This window comes from Heptranchias perlo, chromosome 1, assembly GCF_035084215.1.
Source record: "Heptranchias perlo isolate sHepPer1 chromosome 1, sHepPer1.hap1, whole genome shotgun sequence".
Lineage (NCBI taxonomy): Eukaryota > Metazoa > Chordata > Chondrichthyes > Hexanchiformes > Hexanchidae > Heptranchias > Heptranchias perlo.
Genome location: NC_090325.1, coordinates 78,231,074 through 78,248,908, shown reverse-complemented (window position 1 = coordinate 78,248,908; position 17,835 = coordinate 78,231,074). Strand labels below are relative to the sequence as shown.

The window sequence follows — 17,835 nt, the reverse complement described above, 5'->3', positions numbered from 1 at the left end:
TCCCATCCAGCCAATTATCGCCCCGTCAGTCTACTCTCAATCATCAGCAAAGTGATGGAAGGTGTCGTCAACAGTGCCATCAAGCGGCATTTACTCACCAATAACCTGCTCACCGATGCTCAGTTTGGGTTCCACCAGGACCACTCGGCTCCAGACCTCTTTACAGCCTTGGTCCAAACATGGACAAAAGAGCTGAATTCCAGAGGTGAGGTGAGAGTGACTGCCTTTGACATCAAGGCAGCATTTGACTGAGTGTGGCACTAAGGAGCCCTCGTAAAACTGAAGTCAATGGGAATCAGGGGGAAAACTCTCCAGTGGCTGGAGTCATACCTAGCACAAAGGAAGATGCTAGTGGTTGTTGGAGGCCAATCATCTCAGCCCCAGGGCATTGTTGCAGGAGTTCCTCAGGGCAGTGTCCTAGGCCCAACCATCTTCAGCTGCTTCATTAATGATCTTCCCTCCATCATAAGGTCAGAAATGGGGATGTTCACTGATGATTGCACAGTGTTCAGTTCCATTCGCAACCCCTCAGATAATGAAGCAGTCCGTGCCCGCATGCAGCAAGACCTGGACAACATCCAGGCTTGGGCTGACAATTGGCAAGTAACATTCGTGCCAGACAAGTGCCAGGCAATGACCATCTCCAACAAGAGAGAGTCTAACCACCTCTCCTTGACATTCAACGGCATTACCATCGCCGAATCCCCCACCATCAACATCCTGGGGGGTCACCATTGACCAGAAACTTAACTGGACCAGCCATATAAATAGTGTGGCTACAAGAGCAGGTCAGAGGCTGGGTATTCTGTGGCGAGTGACTCACCTCCTGACTCCCCAAAGCCTTCCCACCATCTACAAAGCACAAGTCAGGAGTGTGATGGAATACTCTCCACTTGCCTGGATGGGTGCAGCTCCAACAACACTCAAGATGCTCGACACCATCCTGGACAATGCAACCCGCTTGATTGGCACCCCATCCACCACCCTAAACATTCACTCCCTTCACCACCGGCGCACCGTGGCTGCAGTGTGTACCATCCACAGGATGCACTGCAGCAACTCGCCAAGGCTTCTTCGACAGCACCTCCCAAACCCACGACCTCTACCACCTAGAAGGACAAGAGCAGCAGGCACATGGGAACAACACCACCTGCACATTCCCCTCCAAGTCACACACCATCCTGACTTGCAAATATATCGCCGTTCCTTCATCATCGCTGGGTCAAAATCCTGGAACTCCCTTCCTAACAGCACTGTGGGAGAACCTTCACCACATGGACTGCAGCGGTTCAAGAAGGCGGCTCACTACCACCTTCTCAAGGGCAATTAGGGATGGGCAATAAATGCTGGCCTTGCCAGCGACGCCTACATCCCATGAACGAATTAAAAAAAATTAGACAAATGGAGAAAACCATAACCGGACAAATTGATGTTCCAATTCTGTGTCAAAATAATCAAGAAATTCCACAATTTACAGATGAAATTTGCACCCGAACTATTTGTAGAAACATGAAAATCTAACAGTAGATGTGAAAATTGGTAGATAATGAAAATGTTTTCATTTTAAAGTTATGTACCAGACCTAAATCATAAATGTAATTAGCATGTTGTTTCTTTTTGGTTTCTTTGTGCTGAGTTTCTCTTATCGTGGAAATCTCTCTAACATGTTAATGCTAAACTGTTTCCTCAAAAACGCGCTCACTCTGAACACATGAATGCACATTGAATAAAATATATCATTTAAAAAAAATAATGGGGTCGATTTTATCTTGTGGAAATCGGCATTAATGGGGTAGCAGAGAAAATGGGATCAGTAGACTTAGCATCCCGTTAACGCCAACGATCAGCACACTGTCATTTTTACAGGGGCCTACTGCTGGGACGTTGAAGCATCTGCCTGTTTCAGGAGATAGGCCCATTTAAATATTTAAATTGGGGTCTTATGTCATACATAGAACCCCAATTGCCATGTTAGGATAGGGCAAATTTGGACCATCTAAAATTGACCTTCTAGAAATGAGCCAATTTCCACTCTTGACTACAGTCTTCAGCCGGACCTGCTGGCTCTGGCCCTGAGTGGTTGGTCACCGCAGCTTTTTCTTGGCTCCTCTGCTTAGTGGATGCCCAACACCGCTGATGTGGGCACAGCTGCCCACCAACATTAGCCCAACGCTAGGAATTCTGAGCGAGTTCTATGATCCTATGATTCTAGTTACCATTTCAGTCTGGGGCCATCAGAATTTCTGCTCTGTCATTGCTGTAGCAGTGGAGCCGAATCGCAAGTTTTCGGGATCACAAAGTTTAATAGCCGAATGTGTTGGTTACCGGAGTTCACCGGCTACCTTGAATTTCAGCTCCTGTGATATGGTATTGTATAATAATCTGAAAAGAGCTGTTGCTATCAGCCTGAACAATTCTGTAGTTATTGCCTCACATGGGTCATGGAGAGGGAACTAGAGACAATAGCACGATTATTGTGCTGCACAGTGGCAGTTCCTTTGGCTAGCCAGTACACTTGGTCCTAGTGCGTACTTGCTGCCAAAGCTATTCCAGGACCCTATGAGGACAAGGAAAATGGGAACTCCTGCCTCCCCCAACAGGCTCTCATTAAATCCCCAACATAAGGCCGGGAACTGGAATATCTAGATCTTGGCATACTTTGCATCTTTTCCTGTGCGCTTCTGCTGAAGTCATGGCAGGAATGGCCTGGAAGAGCCAGGCTATTTTGGGAATATTACTTCATAAAACACCATCGTACTTAAGATCAAGAGCTTGGTGATTACAAAGCTCCATTTCAGCCTTGCCATCAATTCTTCCTGGGTCTCTGCAGACACCTCTTTCACCACCTCTGGCACTGCATGAAAATCCCATGCAGCATTCTCAATGCTATTAGCCTCTGATGCAAGCTTTTCTAGATTTAGTTTTCGTATACTACATTATCAAATAGTGCTCAGGCAGGATCGGCTGTATCCTAAGCCTTAAACGGGCAGCAACAGCAAAAGTGATGCTAGTGATGGGGTTTAATTCGCAGCTAGGAAAACTATCAAGATGGTGACAGAAATGGCCAGCTTAGTGGGACAGCAATTAAGATGCTATCTTTATAATCTTAGCTTCATGATTCAGGGCCGTCAGAGAAATGAAACCCTCTAGCAAGCACTCTGATCAGTTGGTAACTTTTGGCCAGGTTTCTTGATAGACAAGTTGCAATATCACATCTTCTAACTATAGAGGGGTGACACATGACCACCTGCACCAAATATGGTTCCCAATAGCTAAGATTGGAATGGCATTGGCAACAAAGTAGTTTAATAGTTTGTACCAAGTATAGTTGTTGCTCTTGCTGACAGCATAGAGTTAAGAACTCATGAGATTTTTAAAAAATAGAGGAAGGAGGAATACATAAATTTTTTTAAAATAGTTATCGAATAGTTCCAGTGATAGCTTAGCATTCATAATTACACCAACCATTCATTCGAATTACAATTTGAATAAACTAAAAGTAAAATAAACGATTGGAGTAAAATAGCTGGTGTAAGATACAAATATTTATAATTATATTAAATAGCTAATGTTTGAAACAGTGTCCATGCAGTAAAAATCAGTTTGCAATGAAGGTTGAGCTACAGTAACATAACAGTACTACAGTTCAGTTGATAACCTGTTATGGTAAGAATGTTACATGGACTTCGTCTGAGATCAGCTTTTAGTAAAGCAAGATTAAAAGTTAATTTTCACAAAACATTTAGGGCAAAAAAACTTGTAGCAGAAGTGTGTTGTAGGTCTATTTTTTAAATTCCAGTGTTGCTTAGGCTACTAGGCCAATGTTGGAGTTATGGTGTGGTGATGCCGGTGATGGACTGGGGTGGACAAATGTAAGGAGTCGTACAACACCAGGTTATAGTCCAACAGCTTTATTTGAAATCACAAGCTTTCGGAGCTTTGCTCCTTCGTCAGGTGAGTGAAGGGTTCCATAAAGGCACAGCCTAAATAGTTAGAGAACAATGCCTGGTGATTACAGACAGTCTTTCCAACTGCCCATTATCACACCTCGGCAGAGAGATAATCACAGCAATCAAAGGAGTGGATGGTGTTCAGACAGGTGAGTCAGGGAAACATTATATCCAAGAATACTGAATACACAAGGGGTCAGATCACAAAGACAGAGAGAGAGAGAGACCCAAAAGGCAGAGAGAGAGAGAGAATGACCAGTTGTATTAAAAACAGATAACTTTTTTTCGCTGGTGGGGTTACATGTAGCGTGACATGAACCCAAGATCCCGGTTGAGGCCGTCCTCATGGGTGCAGAACTTGGCTATCAATTTCTGCTCGACGATTTTGCGTTGTCGTGCGTCTCGAAGGCTGCCTTGGAGAACGCTTACCCGAAGATCGGTGGCTGAATGTCCTTGACTGCTGAAGTGTTCCCCGACTGGGAGGGAACCCTCCTGTCTGGCGATTGTTGCGCGGTGTCCATTCATCCGTTGTCGCAGTGTCTGCATGGTCTCGCCGATGTACCATGCTCCGGGGCATCCTTTCCTGCAACGTATGAGGTAGACAATGTTGGCCAAGTCACAGGAGTATGAACCATGCACCTGGTGGGTGGTGTCCTCTCGTGTGATGGTGGTATCTGTGTCGATGATCTGGCATGCCTTGCAGAGGTTACCGTGGCAGGGTTGTGTGGTGTCGTGGACGCTGTTCTCCTGAAAGCTGGGTAATTTGCTGCGAACGATGGTCTGTTTGAGGTTGGGTGGCTGTTTAAAGGCGAGTAGTGGAGGTGTGGGATGGCCTTAGCGAGGTGTTCGTCGTCATTGATGACATGTTGAAGGCTGCGGAGAACATGGCGTAGTTTCTCCGCTCCAGGGAAGTACTGGACGACGAAGGGTACTCTGTTGGTTGTGTCCCGTGTTTGTCTTCTGAGGAGGTCTATGCGATTTTTTTGCTGTGGCCCGTTGGAACTGTCGATCGACAAGTCGAGCGTCATATCCCGTTCTTACGAGGGCGTCTTTCAGCGTCTGTAGGTGTCCATCGCGTTCCTCCTCGTCTGAGCAGATCCTGTGTATTCGCAGGGCCTGTCCATAGGGGATGGCCTCTTTGATGTGGTTAGGGTGGAAGCTGGAAAAGTGGAGCATCGTGAGGTTGTCCGTGGGCTTGCGGTAGAGTGAGGTGCTGAGGTGCCTGTCTTTGATGGAGATTCGTGTGTCCAGGAAAGAAACCGATTCTGAGGAGTAGTGCATGGTGAGTTTGATGGTGGGATGGAACTTTATTGATGATATCGTGTAGTCTCTTCAGTGATTCTTCGCCGTGGGTCCATAGAAAGAAAATGTCGTCGATGTATCTGGTGTATAGCGTTGGTTGGAGGTCCTGTGCAGTGAAGCCTTCGAGACACACGACAACGCAAAATCGTCGAGCAGAAATTGATAGCCAAGTTCCGCACCCATGAGGACGGCCTCAACCGGGATCTTGGGTTCATGTCACGCTACATGTAACCCCACCAGCGAAAAAAAGTTATCTGTTTTTAATACAACTGGTCATTCTCTCTCTCTCTCTGCCTTTCGGGTCTCTCTCTCTCTCTCTCTCTCTGTCTTTGTGATCTGACCCCTTGTGTATTCAGTATTCTTGGATGTAATGTTTCCCTGACTAACCTGTCTGAACACCATCCACTCCTTTGATTGCTGTGATTATCTCTCTGCCGAGGTATGATAAAGGGCCGTTGGAAAAATTATCTGTAATCACCAGGCATTGTTCTCTAACTATATATGCTGTGCCTTTATGGAACCCTCCACTCACCTGACGAAGGAGCAAAGCTCCGAAAGCTTGTGATTTCAAATAAAGCTGTTGGACTATAACCTGGTGTTGTACAACTCCTTACAAATGTTGGAGTTGTTCTTTTTATGCTGAATTATTTACTTGCTTATTTGTGCTTAACGACTCCAAACATATAGCTAGCAGCAGTGGATAAGAAAAAATCATTCATAATACTAAACAACTTTTTAAGTGGCAAGGCAGCAAAATATAAAACTTGAAAGCTGATCCATCAACCAGCTGTATACCTTTAAAGTATTGCACATAAACCAAACTTCATAAAATGTGCCTTACGGCCAGTAGTTACTCTGGATTTTCTTTTTAACAATTTCTCTCTTTTTTTAATTACAGTGTGTCATAATTGATAGTAGCCTCTTGGTTAAATTGAAGTGTCTAATATACCTTTTCAGTTATCAGCTGGAAGCAAAGGTTTTCTTTGCTATCATTAGCTGCATAATGTTTTATTTTGAATATATTTACAGAGTATTTCACAGAAGAAATAAAAGAGTGCATTCCAAAGTCTATTTTTAATGGGGAAACTCACATTTATGACTACATCAGAAAAGAGAAGACACATTACTGTTGGTATTGATAAAAATGTGACCTATTAGAAGAATATTGTAAATACATTTGTAATATTTTAATTGTATGTCCATTATTTTCATTATATACACTCTGGAGATTAAATGTGTGGGTGTATTTTGCAAAGTTGGTGGTGTATTTGTTCCAAATACATTGTAACTTGAAATGTCAAATTACTGAAGGTGTCAGCTGTGAGATGATCTTTTAGGACAGAGCACACAACCCACAAGCAGAGTCAACCTAGATTTATAACATTGCTATAAATTTCTTTGGAATCAAGTTGAGAATAGTTTTAATTGTCAGATTTTTGACTTGTTTAATATGGCTTGTTTCATACTGAGCCCTGTCTCCAATTGATTGGACAGTGCACAGTCATCATGCATGAATGCATAGTAGAGATTAGTTTTAGAACATTACATTGTTGAATACACATCAGATGAATTTCAGATGAGTTTAACTGTAGCTTCCTTATTCCTTACCCTTTAATAAAATGAGATTTTGTTATAAGTGTAATGCAAACCGATGTTTGCATCTCATTTTGTTCCAAATGATTGTCTCCCTCAGGAGTTACCTAAAATTTATTTTTAGGCAACTCCTGAGGAACTCAGATGATGGGTCAAGGCCCATATTACATGCACCACCAAGGTTGAAAAGAATAGGAAAGAAGAGGAGACAATTTAAAAGTCGTTGTCAGGTGACCATCAGTAGTGAGATATAATATTTGTAGGAATGTGACTCCCAATAGAAACTGCTGCACATCTTTAGTTGAATTCCTAGTATTGCATGTTGCCATTAACCAGTAGGAACACAGGGAATTGAGGACTGTTATATGTGTAGAATTATGGCTGTTACATGTGTAGAATTATGGCTGTTACATGTGTAGAATTATGGCTGTTACACATGTAGAATCATGGCTGTTACACGTGTAGAATTATGGCTGTTACACATGTAGAATCATGGCTGTTACATGTGTAGAATTATGGCTGTTACATGTGTAGAATTATAGCTGTTACATGTGTAAAACAGTGTGTAACTGAGCCAAACAGACAAGAAGGTCCTAAGTTCAGTTCTCCATCTTCACTAAGGTAGCTGGTCTTAGTCAATGTGGCAGGTGAGGTAGTAAAACTACCCTCAGCATCCCTGGGTAGGGAGGGAAAAAAATCAGCCAGGATTCCCACTCCAGTCCATTATCCAGTGACCACTCCCCAACCTTCACTAGAAAGTACATATGAACGTGAAGTGAAGATTGGGCTAAACTGTGCTGCTCTATGCGGGGAAGTAGCCCAGCTGTCACTCATGGCCTAGGCTCACACATGAAGAATGGTCACAAAGCTGAGGTACTTGAGGTTACTTGATGTATGTTTAACTGTACCCTCTACCTTCAGTACAGGAGGGCAGGAATTATTTTTTGATTTTTACTTGTGTGAAATATTGATGCTGTATGTAGTAATCCTTTGATTTGCAGCAGAATCAGGTTAAGTCTTCCTCAGCTGCTGATTACATTTTCAGCTTATGTATTGTTAACTGTCAGGAGCAGCTTCATTATTGTACTATTTAAGATAATCGCAAAATCAATGTTCCCTTTTTGCCCTCACTAGTCTCTGTCCCTTTTTTTATTTTAACTTTTGCTGTTGCTACATCCTATATAATATACCCTATTCTAGATATTGAAACTTTTTTCCTTTTAAAAAAAAGTTTAAAGCACTTTTTAATTTTAGCCTGGAACTTGTGTTTTCTTGCACCGTCTTCCCGACTCGTACAAATTGTTCTCATTAGAACAGAGAACGTTAAGGGGAGATTTATTAGAGGCATTCAAAATCATGATGGATTTTGATAGAGTAAATATGGAGAAACTGTATCGACTGACAGAAGGGTCAGTAACCAGAGGACACAGATTTAAGGTAATTGGCAAAAGAGCCAGAGGTGAGATGAGGAGAAATTCTTTTACACAGCAAGTTATTATAATCTGGAATGCACTGCCTGAAAGGATGGGGGAAGCAGATTCAATGGTAACTTTCAAAAGGCAATTGGATAAATACTTGAAGTGGAGAAAATTGCAGGGCTATGGGGAAAGAGCAGGGGAGTGGGACTAACCGAATAGTTCTTTAAAAGAGCCGGCACAGGCATGATGGGCCGAATGGCCTCCTTCTATGCTGTTTGCAATCAAGTAGCAGACTACATCTATCAGAGTATAACCATGATACCCTGTACTACAACTCCCAAAATGCACCGGCATCATCTGCTGAACTACAAATCCTTGAAATTTGCTGATGACACAAAGACTTCAGGAAGGCATAGACAGTTCTCTGCCTCTCCACCACCCTCTCCTCCTTTAAGACCCTCCTTAAAATCCACCTCTTTGGCAAAGTTTTTGGTCACCCCTCCTAATATCTCCTCTGATTCAACCATTATAGCATGTCTTCCAACTCCTCATTTGCTCATGGGAAACTTGCTAGTCAGTCTGTGTATAGATCTTTGTTAGGTCAATTTAGTGGGAGCTGTATACTGCACCGAAACCTGACATACTTGATTTGGGAACACTGGATACTGAAATCAGGAACAACATTGCTCACCTTGATGAGCATAAAATAACTATTCCCCCCACCAAAGAAATGTTGAGTGCCTTCGATGGAGGAGATGCACCACCTCCAAATTTGTAGCAGAGCAATCTTTGTTCTTCATATAATAGAAATTTCCATAACTCCGATTGAAGTGGTACCACAGAAACTTCCAAACAGGTAGTTATATCAATGTTGGAAATTACAAATGGCTTTGCCACCATCCCAGCTCATTTGAAAAACACTCTTTAGCATTGAACCTTCCACAGCATTGCAAATGGTATAGTTACTCGAAAGTGGAGTAAAGCTGCCCAAGAAAACCAGCAGTATTATCACCAAGTTGCACTTGAATTAGTTCTTTTGAAGTTACACTGAGTTGCTTTGATTAATTCTAATGTGTTCCTCTATCTGTTTCCTACAGTAATCTGCCTGGTGGGATTAGGCTTGGTGGTTTTTTTCTTCAGTTTGCTGCTGTCAATATTTCGCTCCAAATATCATGGGTATCCCTACAGGTAGGCATGGTCATACCTTCTAATCTCAATGTACTGTCTTTGAGACATAAAGCAGCTACAGTTAATGATAAGTGAACACAACACATAATCATACTTGTTAATACAGGCTGTCATTCCTCAACTGTATCTAAACAATTCTTATCAGCAAAGCAACAGAATTCGAAATAGAAGATAACACAGTGCAAATATAACTAACTCTTTGTACAATGAGAGATTCTTTATGCATCTTCTGTCTGACAATTTTGAATGCTAAATGTTATTGAGCATACTTAGTTCTAATCCTCTTTTTCAGTCCCTAAATGTGCCACACACTATTCCAGCCAAGAGTCAGGCAGGCAACCCAAGGAACTATCTCACCATTTTGAAATTCACAGTATTGTAAAAGATTTTTCTTTTTTGGGTGAAGGTGGAAATTAATTTTGTGCAGGCTGGGGAGGAATTACAGGAAAGCATTGTAGGGCAGGTTTTTCTCTTATGGCACTTGGACATAAAGGATCGCCCGAGGCCACCAGGATAGAGGAAAATCAGGCGGGGGATTGTACACGTGTAATGGAACCTGTCCAGTTTTCCATTCATTTAAATGTACGGACTGAAAATCAAGGGTGCTCCATTATAGGTGGTGAATTTTCACTTTCATTGCCGGGCGGAAAATGAACAATAGCAGATCGGCCGCCCGTTTTACACCCCACCCGTTTTTTGTTTCTTTGGAAACCAGACTCAGACGGCATGTAAAACAGGTGGCTGATCCCCCACCACCCGTTTTCCACCCAGTAGTAAAAGTGAAAATTCACCCCTAAGTGTGCAATTCTCCCCACCTGATTTTCCTGTATATATAGTGCCCAGATGATCTTTTTACACCAACCGCAATAAGAAGGCAATCTGCGCCAGTTAGTTTATACAGAACATGTAACTTTGAATATCATGGGCCGGATTTTGCTCTGAGCGGCAAACGAATGCCACCCGTTGCTCGTTAAACTTTGACTTGCCCATAGACTTTTCATGGACTTTTGCGTTGCAAGTTCCTCGAATCGGGACCACAATCCAGCTCAGCACCTTCTCTCGGGCATCTGGACCTGTGTGAATGGAGCAAGCAACGGTCTATCCCCTTAACCAATCAGATTGAAGCATGTTAATAAGCAGCGCAGACACAGAACCAGTAAGTGTAAATCAGAATGGTGAATTCAATGTAAAATCAGTTACAGAAAGCGAAATAAAGGGAGGGTAAGAAATATTGAATTAAAAGACAGAGATAAAAGAGAAAGAAAGAAAAAGTAAATAATAAAATTTAAAATTTAAACTTTTTTTTAAATGTCCAGCAACAATTTAAATGTGAAGGAATGAGACTCTACACTGGTAAAAGTAAATTTTCAGTGCCAGAGAGTTTGTTTCGCAATCATTAAGACTTACACCGCCATTAAAATTTTGGTTAGACTAAAAAAACTTGACGCACCATTTTCTGGCAAGATTACTTTGTTTCCATCAGGGCAGTAGAGGAACTTCTCACTGTTGCAGTCATTTAAACAATGAGTCAGTCGGCGAGATCTCCTTTCGGATAAGCTTCTGGAGGAGCAGGACATCTGGTGGAGGAACTTCCGGATTTCCACATTTAACTGCACATGTGCGATCGCCAGAAGTTGCTCTACCATTTGCACTTAAATAATGATGAGTGCTGTTCGGCTCGCTGTTATTTTTAGAACAAAATCCGGCCCGATGTCTTTTTAAATCATGCTTAATGCATTTATCAATACCATTTTATTAGTTGGTTCCTCAAACTTTTGGCCCATCTGGCCGTTCATGTTGCTGGCCATCTATACTGTTATCTTTTGTCCTGCATCTGACCATCCATCAATCTTTTTCTGTTTGCGAACCTATCGATCCATCTGTCTTTGCCTATGTATCTACTGTTTTGTCTGTTATGTTACATGCTTTTCTGCGAATCGATTTCTCTGATTGTTCTTATATCTGCCTACCCTGCTATACTTTCCTTCTTTTCTCCGTTTTCCCTTTTTCCAAGAATATGTTACTCTCTTATGAGGCATGCGCCCTGTTTTTCCTGACTTTCCTTCCCAGGTCAGAACCAATGCTTCTATTGGCTGACTGCTAGGAACCAAGCAAAAATGACCTGGTAGGAACTGGGAACTTGGTGCCACCCTCCACACTGTCGCACTGCATGTTGGTACTCCATTTTACACTAGTTTGTCCACTCTATCATCATTTCTATTCGCTGACCTTTTCACCATCTCAATCAGGACAGAAAGCTTTCAGGAAGATTTTAACAAATGAATATTCTCATTTCCCAAATGCAGAGTTGAGATCCAGAAGCTGTTGTCGTCTTATTACAGAATGTACCTGAAAACAATTAATTTAATTTTAAACAACTCTGCAGCTAAATGACATTTAAAACTAAGGATAGTGCAAGCTAGATGCACAGCAAAATTTTGTTTTTGTTTTCAGTGAACCTCTGTCGAGGAGGTTCATTCAACTTTATGGGATGTCTGTAAATGTGTGGCAGACCAGTTTTTGGTAATATTATAAGCATAAAAATGGATGGTCAGAAGAATATAATATATGATGAAGGGATGGTGCCATTTCACAAGTTACCTGATTAACATTTAGTATGATTCAAGAAAGTCTTCTGTCGTGTTTTCATTTTTAAATCTATCCAATTGCACAATTTGTCAATGGTCGGTGCTGCTGAAGCAAGTTGAATTGTGCACTGCTCCTGGAAACATTTGTTCACACTTTGGGGTTCATTCAGGGAAATGGATCAGGCTGCTGTCCTTTCAACATGTAGCGTGGGACCAAGACTGTCAACATTCATGACTGATCCTGGCAACAAACTATTTATAAAATAAAAAGATTGAAAGTGTGTGAAAATGAGAAAAGACAGAGAAACAGAGAGTAAAGGGAGTAATTTTGACTCTGGACGATAGTGTAAAACAGCCGATATCAGATCAGCCGTCCATTATACATCACTCCTGATTTTCATTTCAATTGACCAAGAAACTCAGTTTGATTAATATATATTTATTTTAATTTTTTGTACTGAATACCACTATTTACAATGATGGCAGGACAATAAAATCAGAATAAGCAAAAGTAGTAACATAATGAAAGGGAAGCCAACACGACAATATATTAATTTTATATCAATATATTTTGTTACCAACAAAGCACATTTGTGGAATATAAATAATACAGAATTATTGTTGAAAAGATTGCAATGTGAGAACATAGTTATTATTACAGTTCAACTATAAATGGCAATTTTATACTATTGCCCTGGTCACAAGGCCCATTGGATAACATCTGTTAACACAGAAGGTGCGTTTAAAAACTTGCTCACGATAAGAAAACACAAATATAGTCTTAATGCCCATGAACAAAATAGTGCCTGGGGCACTTTCGCCTACTCATAAACAGATTTGTAGCAGACATATATTTGGCACTAAAATCCTGATAATATTTGATATTGTTGATGTTGATAATGTTGATAATATTTGAAATGCTACCATACTCATTGCCTAAATAATGTATGCTCCTCTAAACCTTACTTTAATATCTTAGTCATGATGTGGAGATGCCGGTGATGGACTGGGGTTGACAATTGTAAACAATTTTACAACACCAAGTTATAGTCCAACAAATTTATTTTAAATTTCACAAACTTTCGGAGGCTTCCTCCTTCCTCAGGTGAATGGTGTGGAAATGAAATTTTCGAATCCTTCGCATTTGTAAATCACAGAACAATGCCTGGTGATTACTGCCCGTTGCCAAGGCAATCACAGTGAGCAGACAGAGAGGTGTCACCTAAAAGGCCACCGAATATACAAACCCCCAAAAAAACAGAGAGAGAGAGAGAAGGAAGACAGTCAATGACCCGTTATATTAAAAACAGATAACATTTGTTCGCTGGTGGGGTTACCCACCAGCGAACAAATGTTATCTGTTTTTAATATAACGGGTCATTGACTGTCTTCCTTCTCTCTCTCTCTCTGTTTTTTTGGGGGTTTGTATATTCGGTGGCCTTTTAGGTGACACCTCTCTTTAGTGTGACATGAACCCAAGATCCCGGTTCAGGCCGTCCTCATGGGTGCGGAACTTGGCTATCAATTTCTGCTCGACGATTTTGCGTTGTCGTGTGTCTCGAAGGCCCCCTTGGAGTATGCTAAACCGAAGGTCGGTGGCTGAATGTCCTTGACTGCTGAAGTGTTCCCCGATAGGGAGAGAACCCTCCTGTCTGGCGATTGTTGCGCGGTGTCCGTTCATCCGTTGTCACAGCGTCTGCATGGTCTCGCCAATGTACCATGCTCTGGGGCATCCTTTCCTGCAACGTATGAGGTAGACAACGTTGGCCGAGTCACAGGAGTATGAACCATGCACCTGGTGGGTGGTGTCCTCTCGTGTGATGGTGGTATCTGTGTCGATGATCTGGCATGCCTTGCAGAGGTTACCGTGACAGGGTTGTGTGGTGTCGTGGACGCTGTTCTCCTGAAAGCTGGGTAATTTGCTGCGAACGATGGTTTGTTTGAGGTTGGGTGGCTGTTTAAAGGCGAGTAGTGGAGGTGTGGGGATGGCCATAGCGAGGTGTTCGTCATCATTGATGACATGTTGAAGGCTGCGGAGAACATGGCGTAGTTTCTCCGCTCCGGGGAAGTACTGGACGACGAAGGGTACTCTGTTGGTTGCGTCCCGTGTTAGTCTTCTGAGGAGGTCTACGCGATTTTTCGCTGTGGCCCGTCGGAACTGTCGATCGATGAGTCGAGCATCATATCCCGTTCTTACTAGGGCGTCTTTCAGCGTCTGTAGGTGTCCATCGCGTTCCTCCTCGTCTGAGCAGACCCTGTGTATTCGCAGGGCCTGTCCATAGGGGATGGCCTCTTTGACGTGGTTAGGGTGGGAGCTGGAAAAGTGGATATCTTAGTGCTCGAGAGATGAAAACTAACAGAGCATCATCTGGACTGGACTTCATCACCCTGATCAAAATCACTGGGGCCAATGTTCCTGCTCCTAACATCCCATATGCATCAATTCATAGAATATTAGAGACAGGAAGTAGGATCCAAGACCCATATCGCCGGGTCACGTCCCTTTTAGCCTGATGTGTATTTCCTGGGGCTGAATAGATGGAGGTGTGAACCTCCCGCCTGAAACAGGCAAAAGCATTTAAATCCCAAGTAAATGATGTGGAATTTCCAACATCATTTTGGGAAAGTCAGCTGGGAATTAAGGATCACCCATACAAACTCAGCCTTAGGGATTGCTAGGCTGTGCCTTAAGATTAGAGGATCTTCAGTAGGGGAGTCCATAGTTTTCAGATAGGTTTTCGGCGGTGGGGGGTGCATAGAACAAAGTCTGCACTGTATGGGTGGAGGGGTCCTTTATGCTTTACATCGTCCTGTCCCGCGCACAGCTTCCCGCCCACTTCTGCGAGCAGGTGCTGAATCTGAGGCAGTTGACCCACCTGATGCTCACCCAACACATTCAAATGAGCTGAACCTGAAGTTGGATGCATGCGCACTATTCTGGGGTGAAAGGGGTGGAGATGGAAAATTGTCCGATCCCTTTTGTATAATGCTGTTTGTGAAACGATCCAGGATATGTGAAAGGCAGTTTTTGTGTTTAATTACTACAGTGAGGGCTTAGCAATTGCATTCCCTAATCTATCATGGCCACACAATAATATGCATGAGTTACACAACTATAAAAAGCTGCTAACTAGACATTCAACCTGCTATATGTCAAAACAAGTGCTTATTTAAATGCAGGCACTCCAAAAGGTCATTGCATAAAAAAGTCACAGGTTGCCTCTCTGCTGCATTCATTTGATATAATAATATTCATCATCTGTTATCATTTTCATAACCCTAAGAGTGCCACTTACTCTGCAGAACTAAAACCTTGAACTTCTGTTGATCTTTTTTCATCTTTTTGTTCCGCATGTCACTAAGTTAAGTGTTCTAGGAATGATTAAGATGAAAAGTGCTACTATTCCTCACAGACTAAATCCCAAAAGTGTTTAAATGAAGCAAATGAAAAGTAAGGGAAAGGGAGAAGTTCATCATGTTTCAGCTGCCCTTTTTCACTCAGCTGTGACCTCTATTTGAAAGAACGGAGTTTTAAAAAAGGTGCTCAAAACGGCAACGTTTTTTCTTAAGTTTTACAAATACATTTTTGCTACTGTTCAACTATGAAATATTTACAGTGACATTTTCCCCATTTTATAATGCACTCTTTTGCTGTAGAGGAGATTTGATGCAATTTCTTTTATGGGCTGGGAGATGGACACTCACATTGTTTTACTATATGTAGCTCACAGCACCAAAGTAAATTTTGGTTTTTTTTTAATCAATTACGATCCGGAGAAGATGTCTACCTCTCCTCACAGACATAGCCTGCCTCTTTTGTAACTTGTACAGTTTTTAATGGCAAAATCAGTTTACAGTGATTTAGACAAGTACTGCTGTAAGCAGGTTAAAGTCTTACTCTTGAAATGAGTAGACATGTCCAGCAGTAAGTATGGTGATGAGTGCATCGAAAATTTCATAACATTTTTAAAAATGCAATACCATACAGACCATCCCTCTGCATTTCCCATGGACAGTCAGCATTATCAAAAATTAGCTCCTCTCTCCTACCTGAAGCTGCTGCTGGACCAGGGATGGAACTCTTGTCACACAGTGTGGATGGGAATTCTCACAACAGTTTTAACAGTTTTGTGAGAATGGGAATTTTTGTTCTATCGCCCACCCCCCAGAGTAGCAGCAGTTGACAGGTTTGTGCTGGGAGTGGCGGTGAGGAGGGAGGGAAACATTGCTGACGTAAACTGGGATGGGGGGGGAAGGGGTGTGCCAGCATAATCTGAGTGGAGAAGGGATAAGAAGCTAACAGTATGAATGGGAGAGGGATGAGAGTGCCATTGTGATCATTGAAAGACAGGGAGAAGGATATGGATGCCAACTTTAATTGGGGGGAGGGGAAGTGCCAATTCGAACTGAGAAGAAAGGGAAGAATAATACCACTGTGAACTGCGGATGGAGAAGAGTGCCAGCATAAACGAGGAGGGGGGAGAAGTGGGGGGTGGCGCAAAGAGAATCAACATAACCTATGGGGAGAGAGGAGTAGTGCATGTGTGAACTAGGAGACAGTGAGAAAGAATGCCAGCAGGAACTGATGAGCTGAGGAGATGGGAAAAGTGAGCCAGCATTAACTGAGGGGAAGGTGGAGAGAATGCCAGTGTGAACTGGGAAGGAGAGGAGGCCCTTCGTAAACTGGGGAAATGGAGAGAAGAATGCCTTCTTGTCACTATAACAACTATATAAACAATTTTAATATGAATTAACAATCAGATTTAACAACTGAGAGTACCAATACATATACGTAATTATCCACAATTTCACTGCAAGAAAGGAAGGAAAATCCTCACAATTTTTGTCGCTGTCTTCTGTTATTCAAGTGATGGAATCTTGGATATACCTGCAGCTTAAATTAAGCCAAGTGAATGGCCCACTGCACTTTCAGAGTAACTGCAAATCATAGGCCTATCCTCAAGGCCGGTTTTGAGTTACCAGCTTTTTTAGAGCTGTTGATCAGGTTTTTAGGTTGGTATGTATATCAAATACATCTCATAATAAGTACTAACTCTCAATGTATATACTCTTTTAATGTTGCATTCAATGGGCAGAGACCGGTGACCTTTAAGGAATAGTATATTGTCATTTATAAATGTTCTTCTTTTCCAGCTTTTTGATAAAGTAACAAATGGAAAAACACGAGAAAGCCTGAGGGTCTACACGGAGACATCCACCATCTGAGGAGAAAGTACTTTATAGTTGGGTTTGCTAGCCAATGTTAAAAAATGTTAACCATTAATTGCTACACTTGTCATTGTGGAATTGTAAAAGTGCCATTTAGAACTGAATCCGTGCATTTGCTTTTCACTTTGTCTTTCTTATATATAGATTTATTTATTAGTTTGAATTGCTGTACAAGATGGTGTACAAACTGATCAGAAATATAACAAATTGCAGCAATGTCTATGTGGCTTTGTCTCAATTCCCTGGCATAATACGACATCACAACATATTTCACGAAAGTGTTTAATGTTCTTGTCAGGTTTCTGAAGAGGCACTGAAACGTGTTTTGTCAAGTGGAGCCTGGGGACAAGATTATGTGCGTAACACAGGAAATTAATTCAAGCTAAAGTAAAAGTAGCTGCATTCACCCACTGTGTTTAAAGTCTCAGTTCAGCTCTAAACAAGGATTTGCCAGGAAATACTTAACCATATGTCTTGATGGCGTGAGTTGGCAAATTTTACTTTTTAAAAATACTGTTCTTGGTGGTGGGGTCACATTTGGTTTTGGTAGTACTGTATAACACACAG

At 42.0% G+C, this 17,835-nt stretch overlaps 1 protein-coding gene across 1 annotated transcript in view; it reads left to right on the top strand.

The window, feature by feature from the left end:
- tusc3 (tumor suppressor candidate 3) overlaps window positions 1-17,456 on the top strand; it is a 419,194-nt gene extending 401,738 nt beyond the window's left edge. The window contains exons 9-10 of the mRNA XM_067996474.1: window positions 9,361-9,451; window positions 17,194-17,456. Coding sequence (XP_067852575.1) covers window positions 9,361-9,451; window positions 17,194-17,209 — 107 coding nt within the window. The 3' untranslated portion in view covers window positions 17,210-17,456. The remainder of the gene's footprint in view (window positions 1-9,360; window positions 9,452-17,193) is intronic.
- The last annotated feature ends 379 nt before the right edge of the window (window positions 17,457-17,835 follow it).